The sequence below is a fragment of the Momordica charantia genome, assembly GCF_013281855.1.
Source record: "Momordica charantia cultivar OHB3-1 chromosome 9 unlocalized genomic scaffold, Mcharantia_2.0 BLBB01000009.1, whole genome shotgun sequence".
NCBI classification, from domain to species: domain Eukaryota; kingdom Viridiplantae; phylum Streptophyta; class Magnoliopsida; order Cucurbitales; family Cucurbitaceae; genus Momordica; species Momordica charantia.
This window is the reverse complement of record NW_028275167.1, coordinates 3,710,729-3,734,262: the sequence shown is the minus strand read 5'-3', so window position 1 is coordinate 3,734,262 and position 23,534 is coordinate 3,710,729. Positions and strand designations below refer to the sequence as shown.

The window sequence follows — 23,534 nt, the reverse complement described above, 5'->3', positions numbered from 1 at the left end:
CATTTATTCATAGTCAAGCAAAAGCACCCAGATCCGACCAGAATTGAAGATTTTGAAGAATCGAAGATTATAGGACTTCAAGAATTGAATCTTCCCTTCATCCATTATAAGTTAACTACGTGAACTTAGATGATCATACATTATAGATTGTAACACTTACGTAAGTTCAAGTTTATCTCTTTAGAATTTGTTAAGGTAACTAAATATAAACTTTTAAAATTATGAAGTGAACTGAAAACTAAATTCAAATTATACAAATCATATTAAAACTAAACTAAAATTACATGAATCTGAAAAAAAAATTAATGTGGACGTTTAATCCATACATATAAGATAGTTTTTGGTGAAAAGAAAAATAAAAGACAGAGAAAAATATGGGTGGCTACATTTTTATCCATATTTTTTATTAACTTTAAATTTTTAACGCACTAGGAAGTAGGAACATCAATTACTCTACTTAAATGGAGGACTTATTTCAGGTCCTTTTTTTTTCTTTTTGCATTTTATTCCAACACGTAATTTTCCTGAATGTCGCCATTTTCTGCCTAACTTGTACTTTGTTATATATTATTGTAATAATATAATATCCTAAAGGCATAGTAAACCATGCTTTAAAAAAAATGGAAAGGAAAAATGTCCCACTTTCCACTTGTTTATTTATTTAAAAAAACAAAAAAAAACTTTCCACTTGTTTATTATTACTACTTTTTTAGTGGTTTATTGGAAAGATACCTTTTGAATCTGTTGGATTTGAATATATATATATATATATATATATTTGGTCGGCCTTCTTTTGTCATTTTTACTTTTTTTTTTTAAATAATTGTCATTTTCACCTTAAAGAATGATAATTTCATTTTAAAATCTTAACCGATAAGAATCAACGCATGCCACTGTGTTTATTAAAAAAAAAAAAACGCATGCCATTGTGCCAATCAAATGAAAATAAATAACATTATGTGACACTTAAACATCCGTTTGACAACGATATGGTTTTCTGTTTCTCGTTTTACTGTTTCTTGTTTATTGTTTCTAATTTTTAAAAAGAAATAGAAACAAAAATATGTTTGATAATTGTTCCTTGTTTTTGTTTTCATCTTTTAGTTTTTTTAATAACACTTTGTGGGTTTGAGATTGGAACGTATGACCTATTGATCAATGATATATATCTTAATTTAATTTGACGTAATTTTATTTTTAATTAAAAATAATATTTTTTTAGAACATAGTTAAAAAAAATTTTAGTACAACATAGAACATAGTCAAAATAAAATTGAGTAGATGTAATATAAAAATATATAATATATGCTCGAAGAATATAATTCATTAAAGAAAAATACAATTTACAATATAAATTTATTTGATATAAGAGTGTACGTTATTAGTTTTAAATAAAGAATAAATTTTTAAATTATTTTTATTTAATAAATAGAAAATATTTTTTTACATAAAAGACAAATATATTAACCTAAGAATGAATGTTCAAATTTTTGTAATTTAATAAATAGACAACAAATTTGTTGTTTTAAAAAATACTAGAACCTAAATAAATAATAAATTTCAAATTAAATTTTAATTTAATAAATATAAAATTTTCAAATTATTTTCAATTTAATAAATAGAAAATATTTTTTTTTGTTTCGAAAAATATTATAACTTAAATAATGAATAAATTTCAAATTATTTTTAATTTAATAAATAAGAAAAACAATTCCTTGGGCGAGAGAAGCGACATAATTTAAAGGGTTAGTGAGTGCCAACAGACCAACCAATGTACAATGTATATTATTTACACTAAACACGCTCCTGAATAAGAAAATTAAAAAAGAAAAAAGACAAACGGTAAAAACGAAACTACGTTTTAAAATTTCTAAAATTTGACTCGTTTTTTGGAAACGTTTCTTAAAATTTAGAAATAAGAAACAAGATGTATAACCAAACAAATATGTTTCTAAAAAAAAATGAGAAACAGGAAACAGGAAACAGGAAACATAAACATTATTAAACGAACCCTGTTTTTTTTTTCAGAGATCTGTAAGACTTAATTTAGTCTTTTAAAAATATTACAGTTTGTTCGATCTATCAAAATATAATATATTTGCGATCGAGTGTTTTTATACTGTATTTGTATTTGAATTTGATTTAAATTGGATGGCGAAACTCAACTAATTGAAAGTATATATCATAAATTAAAATATGTTGGAATCTCTAACCCGATAAGTTGTTAAATTAAAAAGTAAAATTTTGAAACCATGATATTTCTCGTAAAATTGCAAACTTTCTTTTCATTTTTAAATATATATTTATTTTATACTATTTATATAAATGTCTCACATATTAAGTATGCGACAATAAATATAATTTACAATTCATTTACTTAATTACAAAATTTTTAAAAACTTTAAACACGGAGTATACACGGTAGAAAAGTTTATTGACAATGTTGGGCGGCTCGAAAGGCCACACCTCACAGCCCATACATCAAGTGACAACCATGTCGGTTGCGCCCTCTTTAAAAGACCGCATCCCTTATACAGCCTATACTAAGCGTAGCTATGATGGTCGCACTCCCACTTGGAAGGTTACGCCTTTGTGCGGTCCATATCACCCATACATGTGAAACTTAATGAATGTAAGTCGAAATTCCCTACACGATTATCGTGAGAATTCGACACACACACTCACTCGCAATCAAAATCTCACTCCGATATAATTGCTTATTCACTCTACTTGCTTCAGACTCATTTGTTCTCATATATTGAATTTCAACTTAAGCACCATAGTGCATTGGCATAATGCCACACGACGTTAAATTTTTGTGTGTAAGTGTTCCATAACTAGGAGACAACGACTTATGTGGCACTTGCCCATAAATAGACATCAACAATTTTAATTTGGTCATTATGATTTGTTTTAAACGAGCTTATATAGTCTGAGTTTACTTTAAATTCATCCATTCACCTATTAAAAAATTTCAATTATGTTTAATCAAAATTCATAAATTATTATTACTATAATATATGACGTAAGTTTGTAAGCGGATAAATTGATAAAAGATATATGTATATATAATATATTTTTGAAAAATAGTTGATAAAAGATAATTGATAGACAATGAAAGAAAAAGTTTACTTACACTTGTAAAAGAACTTGATTGAAAAAAAAAAAAAAAAAAAAACTTTATCAAAATAAATAAATAAAGAGGGCAATAAAACCCGGGGCCAAAAGCCGATGGTAAAGAAGAAACTACCGAAAAGACAGCGGAACCAAGTGGGTCCCACCGGTTATAATGAAGTGTAACTACTGTGGGTCCCGGTTGGGCCTGACTTTGACTTGCATTATTGGCTCCTCTTCTCTTCGTCTACTTAATCTATTTAAAGCAAATTAATATTCAAAATTTAAAAGTAGAAGAAAAGTTAAAAAAAAAAAAAAAAGAAAAAGGCAAAATTTTAATTCAGGGGCACACTCCACCCAAATCTCCTCATTATTCCTCCCTCATACACTCAAATTAAATAACCATTTAAATAAATTTTCTCAGCAAATAATTAACATTTAATTATAATAGACATGGAATAATATTTCACAGGGGACTCGATGCCTTGAGTTTCCACTCGAAAAATCTCACCCTGGATCCTATAATTTTTTTCCTTTTTTTTTTATCGATTGAAAAATCAAATGGGTAATGAGGACGATCAAACGTCGTCTTAACTTCTAATCCGATAACCATCTTACTCTAAATGCTAAAATTGTAACGACATATTGGTAATGAATCCCAACATGTTTTTAATTCATGTTACATTTAATTTTAAAAACTTTTGACTTTATTTTGTCTTTTTTAAAATGTTATTTCATCCTGGAAGTTTTTAACAAATTGTTATTATATTTAAATTGTACATCAACAATGAAACATAATATTACATTGTTATATTGATTTTTATTATTTAAAAGCTGAAATTTTAAAATGCAATATTTGAGAATATAAGCTAAAAAACAAATTTAGATCAATCAATTATTGTTAATAGACATTTGTCATCAATTTGTGTAGGTTAATTAATTGATTAAGTATATCAGCAACTATTGCCTTAAAATAAAACACACATGGATCATTATTAAAGTGAATCTACAATGAACACATTAAAAAAATAGTATATTTGTAGTTATTGTTTTAAAATACAATATGACATATATATATAAGTAAACTTAAAATTAGCATTGAAGTTCATGGTATTTGGTTACTATTTTATCGCACTGTACTATCCATTCAAACATAATGAAATAATGTACTAGTTCAATTTGAGATCAAGATTCTTTATAACGACTCATGTCATGTTGGTTTAGTAATTAGAGGAGACTGAAGATTGATTGATAAGCAACTCAATCGCCCCTACCCATAATCGCATACCTACTCGTGCTCTCGTAGCTTGATTGGAGGTGTGCAAATGTGGTCCAACATAAAAAGAAACCTCCAAAGCTTTTCCTCGATTGTAGTTAAAAAAAATTTATAACAAGTTTATCTATTTTTTATTTTGTGACCAACAAATCAATATCATTAACTTATTCATTCATTTTTTTATTCTTTCGAATACAATCCAATAAATTGGGATACGAGGATTTAAACATTTGACCTAAACAAAATAAAGGAGATGTCATTTATCCCATGAACTATGCTTATATTGGCTAACTGACATGCTAACAACATTATTTAATGACTACATTACATACTAATTTTATAAGCGTTTTGTTGCATTAAATTGACAAAGTTAACAACATAGATTTAGTACCATAGAAGGTTTTTAGATTACAAAAAGCCAAAAACATAATTTAATTTTGAAAATAAATCAAGCCATGCATTCAAATTAAAAAAAAAGTTAAATTACAAATTTAGCCTTCGACCTTCGAAACTGATTTCAGTAACTCAAAAATTGCTTAATCTAAACCTTCAATTTTTTTGTTGAAACGTTTCGAGCATTTTTTTCATGTAACAACATGATTTAAACCTCCTATCCAACTTGAGAAAAATAAAAAATAGTACATTATTTTAATCCGCATGATTTCAGGAAACATTTTTTATTTTTATTTTTTTGGTTGGGTTGAAAAAAATGATTTCGGAAGTTTGAAAGGATAGGAAACAAATATAAGGTGTTCCGCGGTTGATGGAAAGGAGAGAACTTGTCACAGTGGCCGTAATATTTGCCTCTCCCGCGCCGTTGGAGATCACAGATTGGGCGCCATCGTTCCTTCCTTCTACAAGTACCTCAGCAAAATCCGAAGCTCATCACAGAGAACCATGGCCGGAAAAGGGAACCCAGACGACCAACTTTTCCAGCTTCTTGCCAATCTTCTCCACCAGGTCACACTCTTCTCCCTACTTTCCTACTCATTCATCGAATTTCTGTTCCAATTTTCGCTTCCTGTGATTTATCCGAAATTGTTTGTGCTTGAATTGCGGTTTATTCGTTGACTTGTTTTCTAGGTTAATTCGTTGTCTAGGTATTGTCGTGGTTGAACGACGTTTAGGATCGGCACGTTTGGTTGATTGTGTTTTTATTTTTAGATGTTTGGAAGAGTAGGTTAATCATCAGCGTCGTGCTTTGCTGCACTTTTGCTACGAATTTGTCTTCTTATTTTGGGAATTTGTGATTTACAGAGAAATAGGTGTAATTTAATTTTGGAATACTGCTTGCTGACTACTGTTTTGCATTATTGATTAAACCTTTTTCTCGCATCTTTTAACTTGATCGCAACATTGAGTATCGCTTAGTGATTATTTTTTCTCCAAGAGTTCAGAGGTTCAATCCCCGTCCCAACATTTACAATTTTTTTTCCCTATAATTGGGAGTCAGAGTTTTCTCCTATAATCAAGGGCACCAGCGCAGCCCCAAACTTCGACCCAGAAGACATCAAGAATTATTTTTGTTATTAAGATCTCACCAGAATTGAGACCTCTAAGTCAGTACGACCAAAAGACTCCAAACCCTTGCCAATTAGACTTTGTACTCAAAAAATATAAAAAGAAAACTTGATGACAATGTTGGATCTTGAGTGCTTGGTAGTTGAAGTTTTGTTTGATCACGCTTTTCTTGGATACTGCGTATAGCTAAAATTATCCTAGGAATGTAGAATTTTGTGCATGATTAAGAAAACGCAAGAAGACGATGGGTATTATTTCAATCATTAATAAATGAAAGTGATGGTCTCTGTAAAAGGTGGCAAGAAAGAGGATTTTTACCATGCAAGTCATTGGTGGACGCACTGCCTGGTTTGAACGTTTACTTTGTGTTTTTATGTATACATTTAGAAGAATCATAGTGATCTGAGTCCTGATCTAAGTCTTTTCAACCAAACTTTCACTTATCACTCATGTTTTGTTTCAATTGTCATGTCCTCGTATCATGTTTTGAGTTTTGTGTTTCACTTTCCGAACACCCTACAATATTGACATGGGATCGGGTCAAGGAATACTCCTTAAAGTTATACTTTGTGTTCTCACTTCTCACACTCACACTCAGACTCACATTTCAATTTCATCATTATGCATTGGATTTGGATCTCATTCATGGGATTTCAAGTCTCTCAGTTTAGGACCTCATCTGGTGACAAAAGAAATTACTCAAGGGGGTCCATGACTACATGCCTCTTTTTCTATATAAGATGTTGAATTTTACACTGTATATAAGATAGTAAATGATTATAAAATTTAAAAATTACAAGACATGCTTATATTATACAGAAAAGAGGCATGTACTCATGGGGCATCCCTTGAGTACTTTTTTAATTTTATTTACATGTTTCAGTTTCGTTCCCCTCAACGACACAACAATTTGCTTTGTTGTGTGTCAATATTTCTCTCCACTGTAATATGCAAATGTAACCTGATGTCTATCCATCAACTAAGTGTACGGTGTACTTTTCCTTTTAGAGGAACATAAACTTTAAGTAACTGCCTCCACATTTTAAGATATCATTTGATGTTAACTAGAACATTTTAGCTGTACCCTAGAGTCGAAAGGCTTAGAATAGGTTATTCAGGGAGTGGGATAAAAACTCTTGACAAATGACTATTGAAATACCCTCCAAAGGCTAAAGCTAAAGAACTTTGGAAAGCGATCACCAGTTTTACAGGAAGAAGGAAGGGCGTTAGTTGGCCAAATAGAGAGCGGCAGGAAGCATGTGTTGCTAGAGACTTTTTCTCTGATTAAAGTGGCCAATGGGGAAAAATCATCCTTTTGGAACAATGGTTGGGTTGGGATCAGCTTCTGTGTCAAAGGCTTTCAAAATCAAGATTCTACGTAGTGACACCTATAAGGAATAAAACAATCCAATGGGCCTGGAGGGAAGAATCCCAGTTCTTGGAAGGTCCTTGCTAGAAGAAATTTTACCATTTTAGGTGAAGAGGAGGTGAGAGAGCTTCTTCAAGATTTGAATTGAATACAGCCACAGGGGAGGACAGTCAGATTCACACATATTGAATCAGCCTTCAAAGACTCGATCATGTTGCTAGAATCATGTTAATATTCCTAGCAACATAATGATGCAAACACAATGTTGAGTTCAGCTCTCATGCGAACTTGATGTGCAACTCTCCTGTTTTTGTTTTCTTGGTTAGTTTGTTGGTAATTTGGCTTGTCTTTTGGATTTTTTAATTTTGGGGCTATTGTTTTGGCCTGCTCTCTTTGTTTTGGTTGGTCATTGTTTTTTTTATTTTTCTCATTTTGGAGGTTGTTTCCTTGGACATTTTGTTCCTTTCTATCTATCAATGAAAAGTTGTTTCTTGTAAAAAAAAACTTGATGTGCAACTTGGACTGCCATGTATTTGGGTTAATCACAGTACCCTCTTGTGCTTTCATCTGAGATTTTAGCTTTACAGTTCAATCTATAGACATCTCAACCAGTGAAGATAGTTTAAAAAATCAAGGTTACTACCTCCATTAGGAAGAAAAACTCATGAAGTGGTCTCATTATCGAGATTCATAAAAAATTCAAGCCTTTGTCCAGCCTACCGACTTACAAAATACTTAAGGACATTTCACAACCTTGATTGCTTGGATCAAAAGACAGCCTTTGATGGCAAACTTCGGGTCCTTGATTGAACTGATGAGGATGGGTTTGGATGTAGTATAGGGGCAGGGTCATGATATTGTGAAGGGTGATCGGGTTATGACTTTTGATGGAAAAAGAGATCTTCAAGTGCAAGAGGGCATGAATCAAAATCATACTTTAAACAAAAATATATGATCGTGCTGAGATATTCCTCATTGACACCGGGTTATACACTCATGCTTGAGGCAGTTTGTGTTCACTGCATGAGCAGGTTATACACTTATCCAAGGGGCAATGCAAAATTTTGGACAAGAAATCAATGAAAAGGAAAATGTTAAAGGAGGACCATATCTAAATCTACTATTTGACGCTCAATATTTGGAAAAATGGTTGAGGATGATAAATTCTTCATTTTTATCCTTGTCTTTCAAACTGATCAAGAAAGACTATATATAAATTTACCATCTTCTACCATGGATGAGAGGAGCCAATTTTTCAAATTGTCATGCTATTACGTGACAAAAGAACATACACAGAATCAACATGAAGACTGTACAGGGGCGTGTTCTCGTGAACTGTTCCCTGTGGAAATTGCTCGGTGAAGCAGTGACGAGTATATCCAAGTTATTGTTTGTCTTCAATTACCTAATAAAAAGTTATGTTTGCACTCTCCTTGTCCTTGGGCCATAATGTTTCTTGTTTGAGCGAGTAGCATTGTGTAATAAATGGAAATCGTGTCCATCGTTAGCTTGTGCACTTTCTTTCCTTAGAAGCATTTGTTTTACAGGTGGAATCACTGACCAACCAGGAAGAAGTTGAATTGCGTACCAAGATCGAAGCCCTCGGACTTGAAGTTACAAAAGTACCCTCGAAGTCCTTGAAGCAGCTTGATGAAGTCAGTCTTCTAGTATCCTAGTCTCCTGTATATTCGTTGCATTTATATTTATTCCATTGCTAGCATTTTCTTGAAGAGATTGAATCTAATGCCTAAAAATCTTATTTTGTGCCCTCTATCCAGCTGGAAATTGCCAAGGAGTTGGATAAGTTATCTGAAAAGTTAGATGATGTTGATGAAATGATTTCTTCAGCAATGGCTGCAGATCCACAGGTGCAGTCTCTGTTGAGTGACACTGCTGATATTTGGATGCCAGTAATCACTGCTTCGGCCGATGAACGGCGAAAATTTACATCTTCAGTTGGAGAAAATCCAGAAACATAAAGATAATTTTGCCAGTTAGATATGACTTCGTTTTGTGTATTTTAAGGGCTAAGTCGAGTCAGTTCATTTATCTATCACAATTTTGTTATATTCGGTAAATAACGCGTTGAAACAAAAACTAGTAATTTCATTTTCAGCGCTTGGAATGTATTTTTCCAACAGATGATTTATTATTCCATCTTATCTTCTCTGTAGAAACTGTCCTTCATTGTTGTCTAAAGAAAAAAGACATGGAACCTTTTTATTGATGTAAAGTAAAGTCAAATTTGCTAATATGATGTATGACCTTTTTTTTTCTTTTTTAATTATTGGCTGTTACAATTCCATTTAGGGCATTCTTAATCCACTTTTTATCTATATCGGTCATGGTGTACAAAAAAGTTCGCACTCTTGTCTTGGATAACATTTTCCAAAATTTCTCACTCTTCTTCACTACATTTTTCTCTCCTATTTGTCAAAACAGACGATGGGAAGAAAATATTATTCTTTTTTGGGCTTTAAACAGACTATCAGACAAGATTAACGAGAGAAAATATATCACTCTTTCATAGTACGTAATAAAAAAGTTTCTTGAATAGCTTTTATAAAGAGGATTTGATTCCAAATGTGGGGGTGGTATATTTCTTGAGAACTACTCACCTACCTATATATGAAGGCTAAGGTGGGCTTAACTTAAACTACTTAGTAGATGGCTTAATCTACAAAGTTCATTTAAGTTGGTTTACGCATATATCCGAGTTCAGATCAAACATTATTTGAAGGCTGAAGCTATGCGTAATTGAGATGAAAATAAAAATTATGCACTAGATATAAGCTAAAACTAGCTAAAAGTGAGTTGTGATAGAGCTACAATAATGCTACATTACTTTGCCGGGATCAGCTTGACGACTAGTCCTATAAGTGACGTGAAAGCAGAACTGATCATCCAAATTATGAGGGAGAAGACAAAAAATCCAGCCAAAATGGTAAGAAATGGAGGACCTTGGGCATCACCAGTTGCTTCCTCCTTAATGGAATTCCCATCTGAGGAATTTGATGCTGTTATAGAAAAAGATCTTTGGCTTAATTCCAATCCTTTGGTGTGCCTGAACCTGCAAAAAAGAAATCACACAAGCATTCATCTGAGTAGCAATGTTGTGAATACCAGTCTTCATACTCTGATTTTGTTCTGATTTATGATACCTGAGAGTAGCAGGTGAAAAAAGAATCTCTGCAACTGATTTGACCCATATAAAGGCATGTCATGTGTGTGGGAGGAAAAAGTAGTAGTAAATGAAGGAAATGAACAAAGTAAAAATGGTAAACAGATAAAGAACAGTAAATATGGAACCAATAATGATAGAAGACGTATTTTCCACCACATTTTTGTTGGAAATGGGACAAATGTCACGTATTCGTTAGATAAGGAAAAAATATGATAGTACATAAATTAGGGATAACATTTTCATTGTAACGAGACTTTTTTGGGTGGAATCAAATGTAAAGTTATGAAGGCTTCTAGGACAATATCATACCATTGTGAAAATTCACAATGTAGAAGTACTAGTTGTATCTAACAATTTTATTTCCCAATCATCTTAAATATAACTACTTAATTATCAGACAAAAGCTTTCAGAAAAAATAACACAACTTTCCTTAGCCGCATCGTGTCCGAACACCAAAGAAACTAATGAAAGTATCCAATCAAAGATTCATTCATATTAAACGTCGGAGATGATTGTTAAAATAAAACCTATTAGTAGTATAAGATCTTTCAGTTTTCAAGACAAGACTCGAAGTAGATTCTCTTTATAGAACTAAGATACAGATGAACTCAATGCTAGTATGCTCTGATTATAACATGTAATAATCCCGATATCCTCTGAAATTCTATATGCCAGAGCCGAATGCGATGGATCGAATAGGACTGCTTAAATAGGTACCAAATCAAAGGTTCGTTGCATTTAAACTTCGAAACATTCAGTTATGTAAATCCTAATACTAGTATAAGCTATTTGCGCCATTAGACGAAACCAATTCGAAACCAGCAAGGCAGCAACTATCGTCCAATTCCATTTTCAACACATTAATCAAAGTGGATTCACTTTACAATATTAACTTACTGATAAACTTCAATGCTAACATACTCATTACAACATATAATGATCCCGATATCTTCTGAGATTAAATGTTGAATGCGAAGGATCGAAATTAGAAAAGGACTGCTTAAATAGACATCAAATCAAAGGTTCATTGCATTTAAACTTCGAAAAATCCAGAGAAGTAAATCCTAATACTAGTAAAAGCTATTTGCATCAGTAGCCGAAATGAATTAGGAAGCAGCAAGGCAGCGACCATAATTCAATTTCAATTTCAACACAAAAATCAAAGTGGATTCACTTTACAGAAATAAGCAGCAGATGAACTTCATTGCTAGCATGCTCATTACAACATATAACAATCCGGATATCCTCTGAGATTATATATGTTGAATGCGAGGGATCGAAGAGGACTGCTTAAAAGAAAACTACGGATACCTGAAAGAAGGAACTGGAAAGCCGCTCGAGTGAAGTTTAACGCCGACAATGGAGGGGAGAAGGGCTCTGCGATTCGAACTTGAGCGGCGAGAACAGAGATTCAGTTGAGACGGCGGCGCGGCGAAGATCGAAGCCATTAACTTCCCGTTCGGTTACAAAGACTTTGGAACTTCCAAAAAGAAGAGAGTCCACCCGAGACTCAGAACGGAGCGTGGATTACGCTCAATACAATCGTAGTCCACGTGTCATTTGATTATTGTACAATCATTTTATGAAAATCTTAGTACGATAAATGGTCCAATTGTGGTATGGTTTAAGGATGAATAAATATCAATTATCGCTGAGTTAAATAGGTGAGACGAATATTAATACGTGTGGAGAAGCTAGTGTAGGTAAGCTCACGTAAAGGTTTGAGCTCATATGTCGTATCAATAGACATACTGAAGCCAAATTTTCTTCCAATTACTAAATACAAACTATTTGAAGAAGTATCTGTTGGAAATCAAATAAATCAAGAGTATGTTTCATTTATTGTTGACCGAGATAATAAAACCATATTTAGAAATATTTGAATAGCAAAAATTTCCATCTTGACACGTGCGGAGAAATTATGTTTATTTTGGCTTTTTGCAGAAAATTCTAATAATAAGGTAGTAGTAAAATTTTCCATTTTCTTTTTTCAGGTATGTCACATCAACCATGTTTAGAAATGCTTCAAATCTATAAAATAAAATAATAAATTACATGATATTGTGATCAAATCGTAAATTGCAAAGTATGCTCTCTCGCAATGCTAAAAGTTTTTCAAAAAGATTAAAGAAAAATAGATCATGTCTAACTTGAGTTTATGGCTTTCATTTCAAGTGGGACAAGTCCAAATAGGTGGATGAGATTAATTGAAATTACATCTTCATTTTTTAAGGAGTTCACTTATTTTACTCATGTGCACAATTCCTTGTTTTCATAGGGCAAGTTTTTACTTGATTTTTTTTTTTTCCAAGGATGATTTTTTTTTTTTCCAAGGATGATTGGTTGTTTCTTTCTTTCTTTTTTGAAAAGGAATTTGTATTAAATTAACCCATTTGGACAATAATGGGAGGGAAATCTCCATTTACACATTCCAAAAGCCACTGGGGGAGATTGGATGACCAAAACCAACTACAAAAGATACCCCATTTTTACCAAAAGATATGCAAGTTTGTTACAAATGCGAGAGAAGGGAATGATAGGGCCAAGGATTGCACTTCTAGAAGCCAGTTCAATTCGTCTCCTAAATTAAGGATGTCACCTTGAATCAGCCTAATTGTCAAGAAGAAGTTCAATTCGTCTCCTAAGGTAAGAATGTCACCTTGAATCAACCTAAATGCCAAGAGGAGTCGGATTCTACCTTAGGAAGGATGATTGGTTGTTTCGAACTCTATTAAACCTAAGAATAATAAATTTGATTTTGCTCTATTCAATTTTATTTACAAATAATTTCAAATTTCACTTTTTTCATTGCAAATAGTTTGAAAACTACGAGACCATTATTTTTATTTTTTAGAAGCATAATATTTCTTCACAATACCCAATAACCATACCTTATTTTATATTAATTTAAACCTATTTTAGTAAGAAATTTCTATATATATTATTTATATTTTTTAGTTTAATCCAAACTTTAAAGTAAATTGTGAAAATTCTCTCCTTGGTAAGGCAAGGTTGTCGAACCACTCAAAGGAAGCGGAGTCAAAAGGTGGGTCAAACTCACATAAGCAAAAAGGAAGACACATTCCCGAGAAATCAAAAATAAAAAAATCATTGATTTATTTCTAACACTCCGGATAGAGTATCCCCAACTTCCTTTCAATCCAGCACAAATATACATAGAAATACCATTTTGTTTGCATGTTAAATTTAAGAATACTATTTATAATTTATTCTCGACTTTATATAAAGGCAAGTTTTTAATATTTATAACTCCTAATAGATATTTTATATGCTAAACTATCTTCTAATTAACGCGACCTATATAATAGAATTCCAATTCTATACTACGTTTGAACCATCTACTGTCGAAATTTGATGCTAAAAGAAGCATGCATACTTTAAAATGTCTCGTACAAGGAAGTGTAGCTGAAGGGAATAATTTAAGATTCAAGCTACGCCAATCTCTTTATTCAAATGGCTCCAACCATTTCCTTCCCTAAACATTATACTTCACTAACAGCTGAGATTCATGAGAGCGAACGAATAAAAAATTTGCCAGAAAACTCAACAAGTTTAAAATGCTGTAGTAGTCCCCAAGTGATTCTAAAATCTACTTATCCCCAAAAGTACTTTCAGATCATCCTGCATCTGCGTGTGTGGTAAAACATGCCTGAACAATTATTACAAATGACGTTAATTCTCTTACACTCGGAAATTTGTGAAAGCTGAATGAAGTTTTTTATTCACCCACTTCCAGAATCATCAAGCTGCTTTCTTGCAGAAGTTCTCGAGCCATTTCAATGTCACGCTTTTCGGCCTCTCAAGTGGCAACCCCAGAGCTCGGTCCCATATTAACTGAACCCAAAAATAGAACACAGTAAATCTAAAAGAATTTGGCAAAATTAAAAAAAATAAAATGAAAATGAAAGTAAAAGAAAACAGACCTGAGAGCAAATCCCAAGACTCCTTGAAACACCAAAGAGAACAGTGAAGTACCTGTGCAAAGTTAATAATGGAAGTTTTAGTTATCCGTAAGTGAAAAGTAAAAAACAGTCGGATGCGTGCAATTGAACCATAATCTACCTTGCTTCGGTCAAACCAAAGTAGTTCAACAGCACTCCACTGTGAGCATCAACATTTGGCCATGGGTTTTTAACCTGCAAGCATGGAGGATACCGCCACAAGAGACAACTATGTAAGATCCTTCCATGACTACTGTGACCATAAAGAATTCATAGGATAGTTATGAGTACTTTATAAAAAATACAACACATTAACTGTGTAGTATTGCATGTCCTGATTTCATAAACTTGGAAGATTTAATCCATTTTATGATAATATGAAAACAAGCTGTTTAGAGAGAATCTGTCACATCACGTCTATATCTTTGATAAAAGATGGTCGAAAATTATCTGAAGAAAGAATTGCAAACATGATAAGTTTCCTCACTAGGTCTTTATAACCATTTTTTCTATATGTTAATATGCCCAAACTTAAGAGATGAATCCACATATGCTTGCAGAAATTACTAGTAACAGAAGATAAGAAGCTTGCATAATTGAGCTATATAAGCATAGAGAAGCTTATCAATTTACCTTGCCAAGTTCTGTAAGGATGGGTGGCACAACTTCGTAGAGCTTGGATACCTGCAAATGCCCATGCTAGGTTATATTGTGAAGGATATACGGGATAGGTAAATATATATATATATATATATATATATATATATATATATATGAATGTGAGTGCGAGCAAGTCTCCAATCAGGGTATAGATGAGAACCAGCTGAAAAAGTGGATCATCAGGCAAATGCTTCAATGCAAATTCCCTCTGACAAGTATATCTTGGATCTGTCTTACGCAAAACTCCATGACCAAATCCTGGAACAACCTACAAGTTGAAAAGCATGATAAGGAATTGATGAAAGTTCCTTAAATGAATATGCAACCTTAAATTTGTAAAGGAATTCCGTAATAGACATCTCTTCCTAGAGTAGCTAAGAGCCAAGATACATATGAAAATTGGAAACTTGAGTTCTTTCTCAACTTCCAAAAATAGTTTATGAAAATGGGAAAAAGCATCTTCCAGATAAACAAATTGCAATGACTGAAATGCTTGAAGGAAAATATTCTCAACAGTGGCAAATTTATGGGGGAGGATTAATGAATTTGGGAACTAAAATAAAAATAAATAGTCCAGAAATGAATATTCTTATCAATGAAGACCGAAGAGAGACAATCAGTTATTAAAAAACAGAAGTACAGTTGCCAAATTACACAAATGAAACTAGCTTAGTATAAGCGAAGCTGAAGGTTAAGTATGAGCTTTATGCATGAGATTTTTAGCTAGAACGAAAAATGAAGAATGAATTCGTGTCGTTACCTTGCCACTGTTTAGTGTTTTCCAAACATAGTCTTTCAACTGCTCCGTAGTTATGTTCTCTCCACACTCATCCACCACAGATTTGATCCAAAGCAAAACTTCCTGCAAGCAGTGCAAAATGAGGAACAATAATTGGCAACCTCCATATGTTGATATGATGCAATTGGAGCAAAACATTAAATGTATTCATGTCATTAAGCTGATAGCAATTAGTTAAGGTTAATGCTCATTTCAGTTCTACAGTCCAAAACCGAAGAATTAAGTTTCATCACTTAAAAGATACGTAGCAGAAACAAATACATTTCTGAAGAATGTTCCATAAGGTACTATCTATCAGTTATGATGAATAAACTCAAAGAATATTTTCAATACCTCTCACTTCTCTTCTGATTTTTTTTTTCTCACTTTTAGATAAATTGGATTGGATTTGAAGGTGAATGACTCGAGAGAAAATAAATAAATAAAATAGTTGAAAGAATTAAATCCATCACTATTATGAAAGCATTACTAATTAAAATTATATTCTATATTAGTAGTTAAATACTAAATGGAGGGGACAAAAAGTAGCTATCAGAAAACAATCTACCACGCACCTGATTTGCCAAACCATGTAATGGTCCAGCCAGACCATTTAGAGCAGCAGCAAATGAAAGATAAGGATCTGAAAGTGCACTAGCAACCTGCATGGAAGTATCAAATAACTCAAAGAATAGCACAGGCATGAATATTGACGCACAGTAACATTACACTGACAACTACGCTTGGAAAAGTCATGTTTCAACCCATTACACAACAAAATTTCAAATTATGTAACAATGCCACAAAATACGACTCATTCAAACTCCAAGAAGTGAGATAACTTACAAGGTGGCCGGTGTGAGCACTAACATTCCCACCTTCATGATCACTGCAGGGCATTTTTACACACAAATACTCAATCTTATTAGATTATTCTCTCTCGTTCTTGCTCTTTTGCGATACGATATCGTAGAATTCATATGGTCAAAATTCAAAGGAGTGGAACATCATATACTAACCTATGGATGGTGACATAGAGCCTCATGAGTTCTTGCATTTGGGGACTGTCAAATCCTAACATATGTGAAAAATTCCCACCATAATCAAGAGAGTCGTCTTTTGGAATTATATTGCCATCCTTGTATATCCTTCAAATATGTGCAGCAAGAAATCCAAATTAATCCAACAAGTTAACAAGGAGGAGACCATGCAAGAAGGTAGCCAGAGTATTTTTAAATATGCAAAGATTATCACATGAGATGCAGATTGAAAAACAGAGACATCCACGTCAAGGATACAATTAGTTGAAATACAATAGACAAATATGATTTAGTAGGAATCAAAACAAGTGATCTACCAACCTCCGGTAGACATAAGAAGCTACCAAAGGCACTTGAGCAATCAAGTTCAGTGAATCTTCGTATGTTGGTTCCCAGTACCTAAAAAAATGTATTGTTTTCAGTACTCGAGTAAGTAAGGAGAATGAGTCTTGAATGCATGAACTTTACTTTGATTTATGAATTCCTTTCTCATAGGCCTTCTGGAATTCACTCTGAACCTGAAAGGCAGTACAAGTTTAATAATAAAATGAGGCAGCCTACGAAAAACAGTATGCCTAGATAATTACAATACTTCTAGAATGGAAATGAAAACTAACAAACTAAAGATCAGCAAATACAGGGTTGATAAAATTGAAGCAAAACAGAAGACGATGGATTTTTATCAAATTAAACAAATGAGGATTGATGCTCAAAAATATTCAAGCAAATCAGATATGAAAATTTTCAAATTGATAGGCTTATCCCATAAAAAACCCTTTCACATTAAGTTGGGCAAGAAAATCCTTATCACATCCTTAAGGACATGATAAATAGAGAACTTCATTACTAACCTGAAGAGCCATAACACCTGTTGCAAACTGAGTCATCGGATGAGATGTGATGGGAAGAGCATCAATGGCTTTGTACACATAATCTGACACCAGGAAAAACAAAAATCCAATATTTAGGAAAATGTCTTCTCTAGAGGGGAAGAGGTTGCAAGTGGAAGTCCTAAGTTAACCATATATTCTAGTGCCACTAACGTGATAGATATCATATACAAGCTACAAGATCTGAACAATTTAACCCAGAGTTAGGCTGAACCTGGAACAATGGCTCGGCTTTGCAACTCCCTGGATAATTCATCTACTTGCTCTTTGCTTGGTACCTGATATATGAAAGAATAAATGATGCAGTTTTTGGTTATATATAGCAACAACCCACTTACAAAAGTAGGTTAATTCTAGCAGCTTCATGTCTGAATAGCACTCTGAAATAATTTCCTAGAAGATGTACGTATACAAGAACACATTCTTCTTAAGCAACTCACCTTTCCTGTGAGAAGAAGCCACAGAAGACCCTCAGGTAATGGCTCTCCATCAGGCTTCGCAGCTGGTAGTAGTTTTTGACATTCAGGAATTGATAAACCCCTAAAGCGAATACCCTGGAAACATGATACTCAAAATCTGTTACTCTATTAACAGCCGCACGCATTCATCCAATTCATACAGACGAAATAACCATGTATGTATAGCCAAGAAACCTTAGGAACAGACATCTCAAGACAAAATCACTGGGAATTAACCAAATGGATTTTATACCTCATCAGGGTCGAGTAGAGATGTTTCCCACAGTAGCCCTGTCATTCCTCTCATTCCACCAAGTACCTTCACAATGTTAGACACAACCCATTTAAATTAAATTAAAATATATATATATATATATCTTGCGGTGATGCCAGAGAATATTTTTCACAAGAGCTACCTAGAATGATTTGGTTGCATGGGACCAAATGTCACCCATGAGACAATAATCTTTGCCACTGATATTGTGGGGCAGCAAAATAGAGATTAATGAAGTCATTATACTTACCATATCAACAGTGATGTTGCCAAGTTGAACTTTTCCATGTTCAGCTTTGAATTTCTTCAGGCGATCCTATAATCATTAGACATATTAAGAATATACATGAATGAATTATAAGATTTACTGGAAAGCTTAATCAGGCTCAGTGTTAAATGTATTGGACCAATCAGTCATGCTGTTATAGACTTATAGTAATTACCAATCAAACTAGAGACAAGAAGACAGCATCTAATTAATGTCCTGATGAATTTTCGTCAAAACATGCATCCCATTTTAGCGAAGCGGTCATAGTGATTCACTCAATGAAAGACAGATGAGTGAATTGGCTTGGATTTCGATGTAAAACTTCAAAGAATAAGAACTGAACCACTTGGCCTTTGTATTTATGGTGGGGGGGCTGAGCTAAATGAACTTTAAATGAATACTGTTAGGATAAACAAACCTGCTGCTCTGGAATCAATTCCTTCAATTGAGATTGTAGGTCCTGCACGACAAACATAACTTCCATAAGTGAAATCACTAATTGGGTTGAAGTAATCATTCATCTGCAAGTTAACTAACTACATCATGCGTCTGAAAATCTCCAAGCAGCTAGAATTAGTCGTACAAGTAGTCAAGTAACAAATATCGTATTTGGTTTGTTAGATGCAGGTAAGCCGATTGCATTGCAGCAGAAAATACGTTATCAACTGATTGGAAATATGCACGTAGACTTAATGGCTACAGTTATCCACTCTGGCGAGCTGGGAATTGCAGCCATCACAGTCTGATTTAAACAATTCATATCCGTAAGATCTATCTTAAGGTGAACTATCAACACTATAAAACGTAGCCTAACCAGTCAGGCTTGATAAAAATTGATTAACATGAGTTGAGAACATTACAAGATCAGATGAGCTCTGCATTTGAAGCCATCTAACGGAGTTACTGAGATTAGACTGCTGTCCCTGAAGCATCGCAGAAATCTCCAGATCGTCAAAACCTTTACCGATAAAATAACTAATAAATACCCAGAACAGGAAAGAATTCCGAAACTATATACTCACAACACGCGACCGTAGCTTGGAAAGAGCCGTCAAGCTTCTGAAAAACGCCATGGCTCTCAAAATTCCCTACCTGCACAATGCGTATACAAAACTTGCTAAATACAAAGATCACAGACCTTCAAAATGCTAAACATCCAGCGAAAATTTGGCAAAACAATAAACCAGAACAGATATCAAGCAAAATACGAATATAGAATATGAACAAATAGCCTCGGAGTTCCTATCAGTTAAAAGCGAAAACGATGTCAAACGAGAACATGGAGCGTACAGGAAAATCAGAACAGAAAGCCTCGACGCTGCACGAAGATCGATTTGGATCGATGTTGATTGAGAAACCGATGAATGAGGAACTTCGCTTCGCGGTTCTTTATTTCCAGAGGGAATTGAACGAGAAATGTGGAAGTGAAATTTGTTCTATTGCTTTTTGAGACTTGCCACTGCCAGGTTCGCTCGCAAAAGCAGGTGGGTGCGCACTTTCCGAAAATAGCCTTGTTTGTGACTCTATTTTCCAAATTGACATCTAGCGGCAATCATCAAATTATCAATCCATTGCCCGTGTTCTGGGTTAACAAACAAGGAAATTTCTTTTTCCGACCGGAAATGAAACGTTTTATCTTTTTGTAAGGAAATATTCGACCAAATTTTTTTCTCGTCACATGTTTCGTTGAATAATTTTAGTTTAAATACAATTTTGTTCAACCTCCTCTTGATTTTTATTTATTTTAGTCTTCATAATGCTCATTTTTATTATTTTACCCTGCTTTTATTCATTTTAGTCATTTTAATTTCAAAACCTTTGTTGATTTTTGTATTTTTAAAAATAAACTAATTTAGTTTTTAATTGAAAAATTTTTAAATAAATTATATACACCATATAAACTCATATAAATTTATGTTTATGCTTCAATAAATTTAGTTTTTTCGTCAAGCTAAAATTATGATATAAAGAAATGAGATAAAAAAATATAATACCAAAACAATCATTTTTAAGAATAAACAGATCGTCAAAATAGACTTTTTGAGAATGCATGTACTAACAAAAGGTTTGTACATATACCAAAACGAACGTTTTGAAAATAATAAGAAGAAAAATGAAAGAAAGTCGAGACCAAAATTGTATTTAAACTAATAACATTTTCTAGGTGGGTCACTGACCTAAAACTACACCAAATTAGACATAATTTTGAGATTTATTGTTGAATGGTTGCAGGAAAGGAGAATACATTTCATTTAATAACATAATGTTTATCGATTAGTCAAAATAGTTCATTAATTCACGTGCATGTTGAATTTAATTTAAATAAGATTTATATTTCAATTCTTTTTTTTTTTTTGTCAAATTTAATCACTGTACTATATCACATCCTTCTTTTCAGTTTCTATGCTTTTATATGGTAACCATTTTGAACTCCTCACTTTCTTTTTTGTCTTTTTTTTTACTTAAATTTTAATCTAACATTTCTCTCAATAAATTTATTAAAATAATATAGTCATATATTACATCAATGTTTCAATTGTATATAATTTTTGTGTTAAAATTTTACAAATACAAATCAAAATAGTCATTTTTTAAAAATATAAGAACCAAAAGTGTTTTTAAAAATATAAGAACTAAAGTCAACAAAACTTGAAAGTAATCGATGAGAATGAACATTTACAAACTACATATACCAACGTTTAAAATAGAATAACCAACACAATATTTAAATTTTAAAATAAATAGGTGTTTGTTTCTTATTAGAAATGTACCTATTAAGATGTATGCATTATTTTATCTTTCATATATGTTTTCATTCAGACTAATTTCAGAAGAATATATAGATCCATTTGACACTTAAAATTTCAATTTATTTAAATTCAATACATACACTATGAATCAGGGGCGGTACAAAGACATTCAGTAAAATTAGCAAAATAGTAACCACATTTAGTTTTTTATTTTTTATTTTAATTTTAGAAAAATGGAGGTCCAATTTTAAATGACAACTTTACTTAAATGATATACATATGTAATATATCTCACTACCGATATATGTATGTGATATATATCTGATATACTTGCAATATCTAATATACTACTGATATGAATGTCTGTGCAATATGTATGTAATATACATATTATTACTGATATAAGTATCTGATATACTATTTATATGAGTATCTGGTATACTACTGATATAAGTGAAAATTTGTACTATATTTGAAATTTTAAAAAATATGTGACATATTTTGAAATACATAAAAGATTTTTGCTACCCACTATAATTTCCCTATATTTCCCTATGAATTATGTTGATATACAATTATTTGAATCATTTAAATATATATTTGGAAGTACTTTTGGTATAGTCAAAAAATATATTTTTTTTCTAAATCAACTTATATATCATTATAAAACATTACTATTTTAAATGCAAGAGATTTTGACGACCACAAAAAATAATTTTAGTCGTGGTAAAATTAATATATAAGTGAATTTTAGAAAATGTGAACACTAAAAACACGTCATGACTCATTTTAACATATTTGCTATCTAGGAGAAAATAAGAATTTTTAATAGTAGTTTCATATTTTTTAAGAAAATAAAATAAAATTTTGATACCACCAAATATTACAAGTTTCTACTTTCTACTAGGGAGAAAAATATACCGTTAAAGACGCAGGGGCAAAACCGTTAATTGAGGTAAAAGGAAGGGGTATAACAGGAATGTAAAGTGAAGAGGGACATGTTCAACGCGCCGCCGGGAGACGTGACCTCGAATAGGTGGCGATTGAACATCGGCGATTTTTTTGGAGATTTGACGAAACAAATTTGGTATTGATTCGTGGCAACACGTGTGTCCAAGAAAGTTGCACTGTTCTGACCAAAAAGCCCCCCCCCCCTCGTTTTCGGGTATTTATATAAAATTGTCAAATTATTGCATGTTTAATTTATTGAATTATTGACTCGAATCTCAACTCAACTAATTCAGTAAAAAGCCACATACCGAAATGAACGAAATTAATGTAACAAATGTTCTTTAAGCAAGCCATGCTCAAATTGATATATATAATAATCAATTTTATTTCTTTTATGTTATTTTACATTACAAGCTCGACTACTATCTCCTATTTATAACACTAGAATAACTTAAACCATTAAAAAAATTAAACACAAATTCAAACATATTTCTTAGTTTAAAATTTAATCTATCATTATAAAATTAAACAATTTTTTTAGTCCAACATTAGGAAAATATTAAAAGAGTAATTGTCCTAGTTGAAAATATATAATGAGACGTTGTACTTCAAGTGCTATAAAATTATGCATATATGTGAATTTTATTCATCCAAATTGGAATAATATATATTAACTCTAATTAACTAAATAGTATTTAGTTTAAGAGACTGTTTTATCTATTGGAGACCAGAGAGATAATCTATATGATTTTAATAATTTTTCGCATAGTATATTTTTCGTTTATTTTGATCAAACTTTTGACATGACATTCATTCCCGTAATATGTAACCATAAATTTATATTACATAATTTACACGGTGCATGAACCTTGTATTAAAATTTCGTAAATATGATCATTTTTTAAGTATACGTATCAATTTAAAAGTACAAAATACAAAACAAAAATAAATATTAAAAAAATACACTAAAAAATTCCTGAGACTTTTGAATTGTGGTATTATTTTTTCATCTGGAGGAACTTTCCATTGAAGTGCAGA

At 32.2% G+C, this 23,534-nt stretch overlaps 3 protein-coding genes across 3 annotated transcripts; 1 reads left to right on the top strand and 2 right to left on the bottom strand.

Annotated features, from left to right (window-relative positions):
- Nucleotides 1–5,132: 5,132 nt before the first annotated feature.
- On the top strand, nucleotides 5,133–9,534 carry LOC111020373 (ecotropic viral integration site protein). The gene is made up of 3 exons (XM_022297028.2): nucleotides 5,133–5,350; nucleotides 8,828–8,935; nucleotides 9,059–9,534. Exons 1-3 carry the CDS (start codon nucleotides 5,288–5,290, stop codon nucleotides 9,257–9,259), a joined length of 372 nt encoding a protein of 123 aa, XP_022152720.1. The 5' UTR covers nucleotides 5,133–5,287; the 3' UTR covers nucleotides 9,260–9,534.
- A 503-nt stretch (nucleotides 9,535–10,037) lies between these two features.
- LOC111015032 (uncharacterized) lies at nucleotides 10,038–11,985 on the bottom strand. The gene is made up of 2 exons (XM_022289943.2): nucleotides 11,777–11,985; nucleotides 10,038–10,350 (listed from the first exon to the last, which is right to left on the bottom strand). The coding sequence occupies exons 1-2, from the start codon at nucleotides 11,911–11,913 to the stop codon at nucleotides 10,122–10,124; spliced, it is 366 nt and encodes a 121-aa protein (XP_022145635.1). The 5' UTR covers nucleotides 11,914–11,985; the 3' UTR covers nucleotides 10,038–10,121.
- Nucleotides 11,986–13,904: 1,919 nt separating this feature from the next.
- ATCS (Citrate synthase family protein) lies at nucleotides 13,905–20,252 on the bottom strand. The gene is made up of 20 exons (XM_022294359.2): nucleotides 20,086–20,252; nucleotides 19,818–19,887; nucleotides 19,656–19,718; nucleotides 19,214–19,255; nucleotides 18,778–18,843; nucleotides 18,507–18,572; nucleotides 18,236–18,349; nucleotides 18,010–18,073; nucleotides 17,757–17,839; nucleotides 17,374–17,423; nucleotides 17,227–17,304; nucleotides 16,885–17,013; nucleotides 16,712–16,754; nucleotides 16,441–16,527; nucleotides 15,848–15,949; nucleotides 15,248–15,355; nucleotides 15,061–15,111; nucleotides 14,549–14,622; nucleotides 14,410–14,461; nucleotides 13,905–14,320 (listed from the first exon to the last, which is right to left on the bottom strand). The coding sequence occupies exons 2-20, from the start codon at nucleotides 19,866–19,868 to the stop codon at nucleotides 14,228–14,230; spliced, it is 1,416 nt and encodes a 471-aa protein (XP_022150051.1). The 5' UTR covers nucleotides 19,869–19,887; nucleotides 20,086–20,252; the 3' UTR covers nucleotides 13,905–14,227.
- Nucleotides 20,253–23,534: the final 3,282 nt, after the last annotated feature.

What these genes read in the sequence shown, in the direction of transcription:
- ATCS (XM_022294359.2), bottom strand. Translation starts at nt 19,868, where the DNA reads ATGGCGTTTTTCAGAAGCTTGACGGCTCTTTCCAAGCTACGGTCGCGT. An exon ending in GCTTCTTATGTCTACCGGAG is followed by an intron (nt 17,014 to 17,226) that starts GTTGGTAGATCA and finishes ACATATTTGAAG; the next exon opens with GATATACAAGGATGGCAATA. An exon ending in GTGCTCACACCGGCCACCTT is followed by an intron (nt 16,528 to 16,711) that starts GTAAGTTATCTC and finishes ACTTCCATGCAG; the next exon opens with GTTGCTAGTGCACTTTCAGA.
- LOC111020373 (XM_022297028.2), top strand. Translation starts at nt 5,288, where the DNA reads ATGGCCGGAAAAGGGAACCCAGACGACCAACTTTTCCAGCTTCTTGCC. An exon ending in TTGCCAATCTTCTCCACCAG is followed by an intron (nt 5,351 to 8,827) that starts GTCACACTCTTC and finishes TTTGTTTTACAG; the next exon opens with GTGGAATCACTGACCAACCA. An exon ending in CCTTGAAGCAGCTTGATGAA is followed by an intron (nt 8,936 to 9,058) that starts GTCAGTCTTCTA and finishes CCCTCTATCCAG; the next exon opens with CTGGAAATTGCCAAGGAGTT.
- LOC111015032 (XM_022289943.2), bottom strand. Translation starts at nt 11,913, where the DNA reads ATGGCTTCGATCTTCGCCGCGCCGCCGTCTCAACTGAATCTCTGTTCT. An exon ending in TTTCCAGTTCCTTCTTTCAG is followed by an intron (nt 10,351 to 11,776) that starts GTATCCGTAGTT and finishes TCTTTTTTGCAG; the next exon opens with GTTCAGGCACACCAAAGGAT.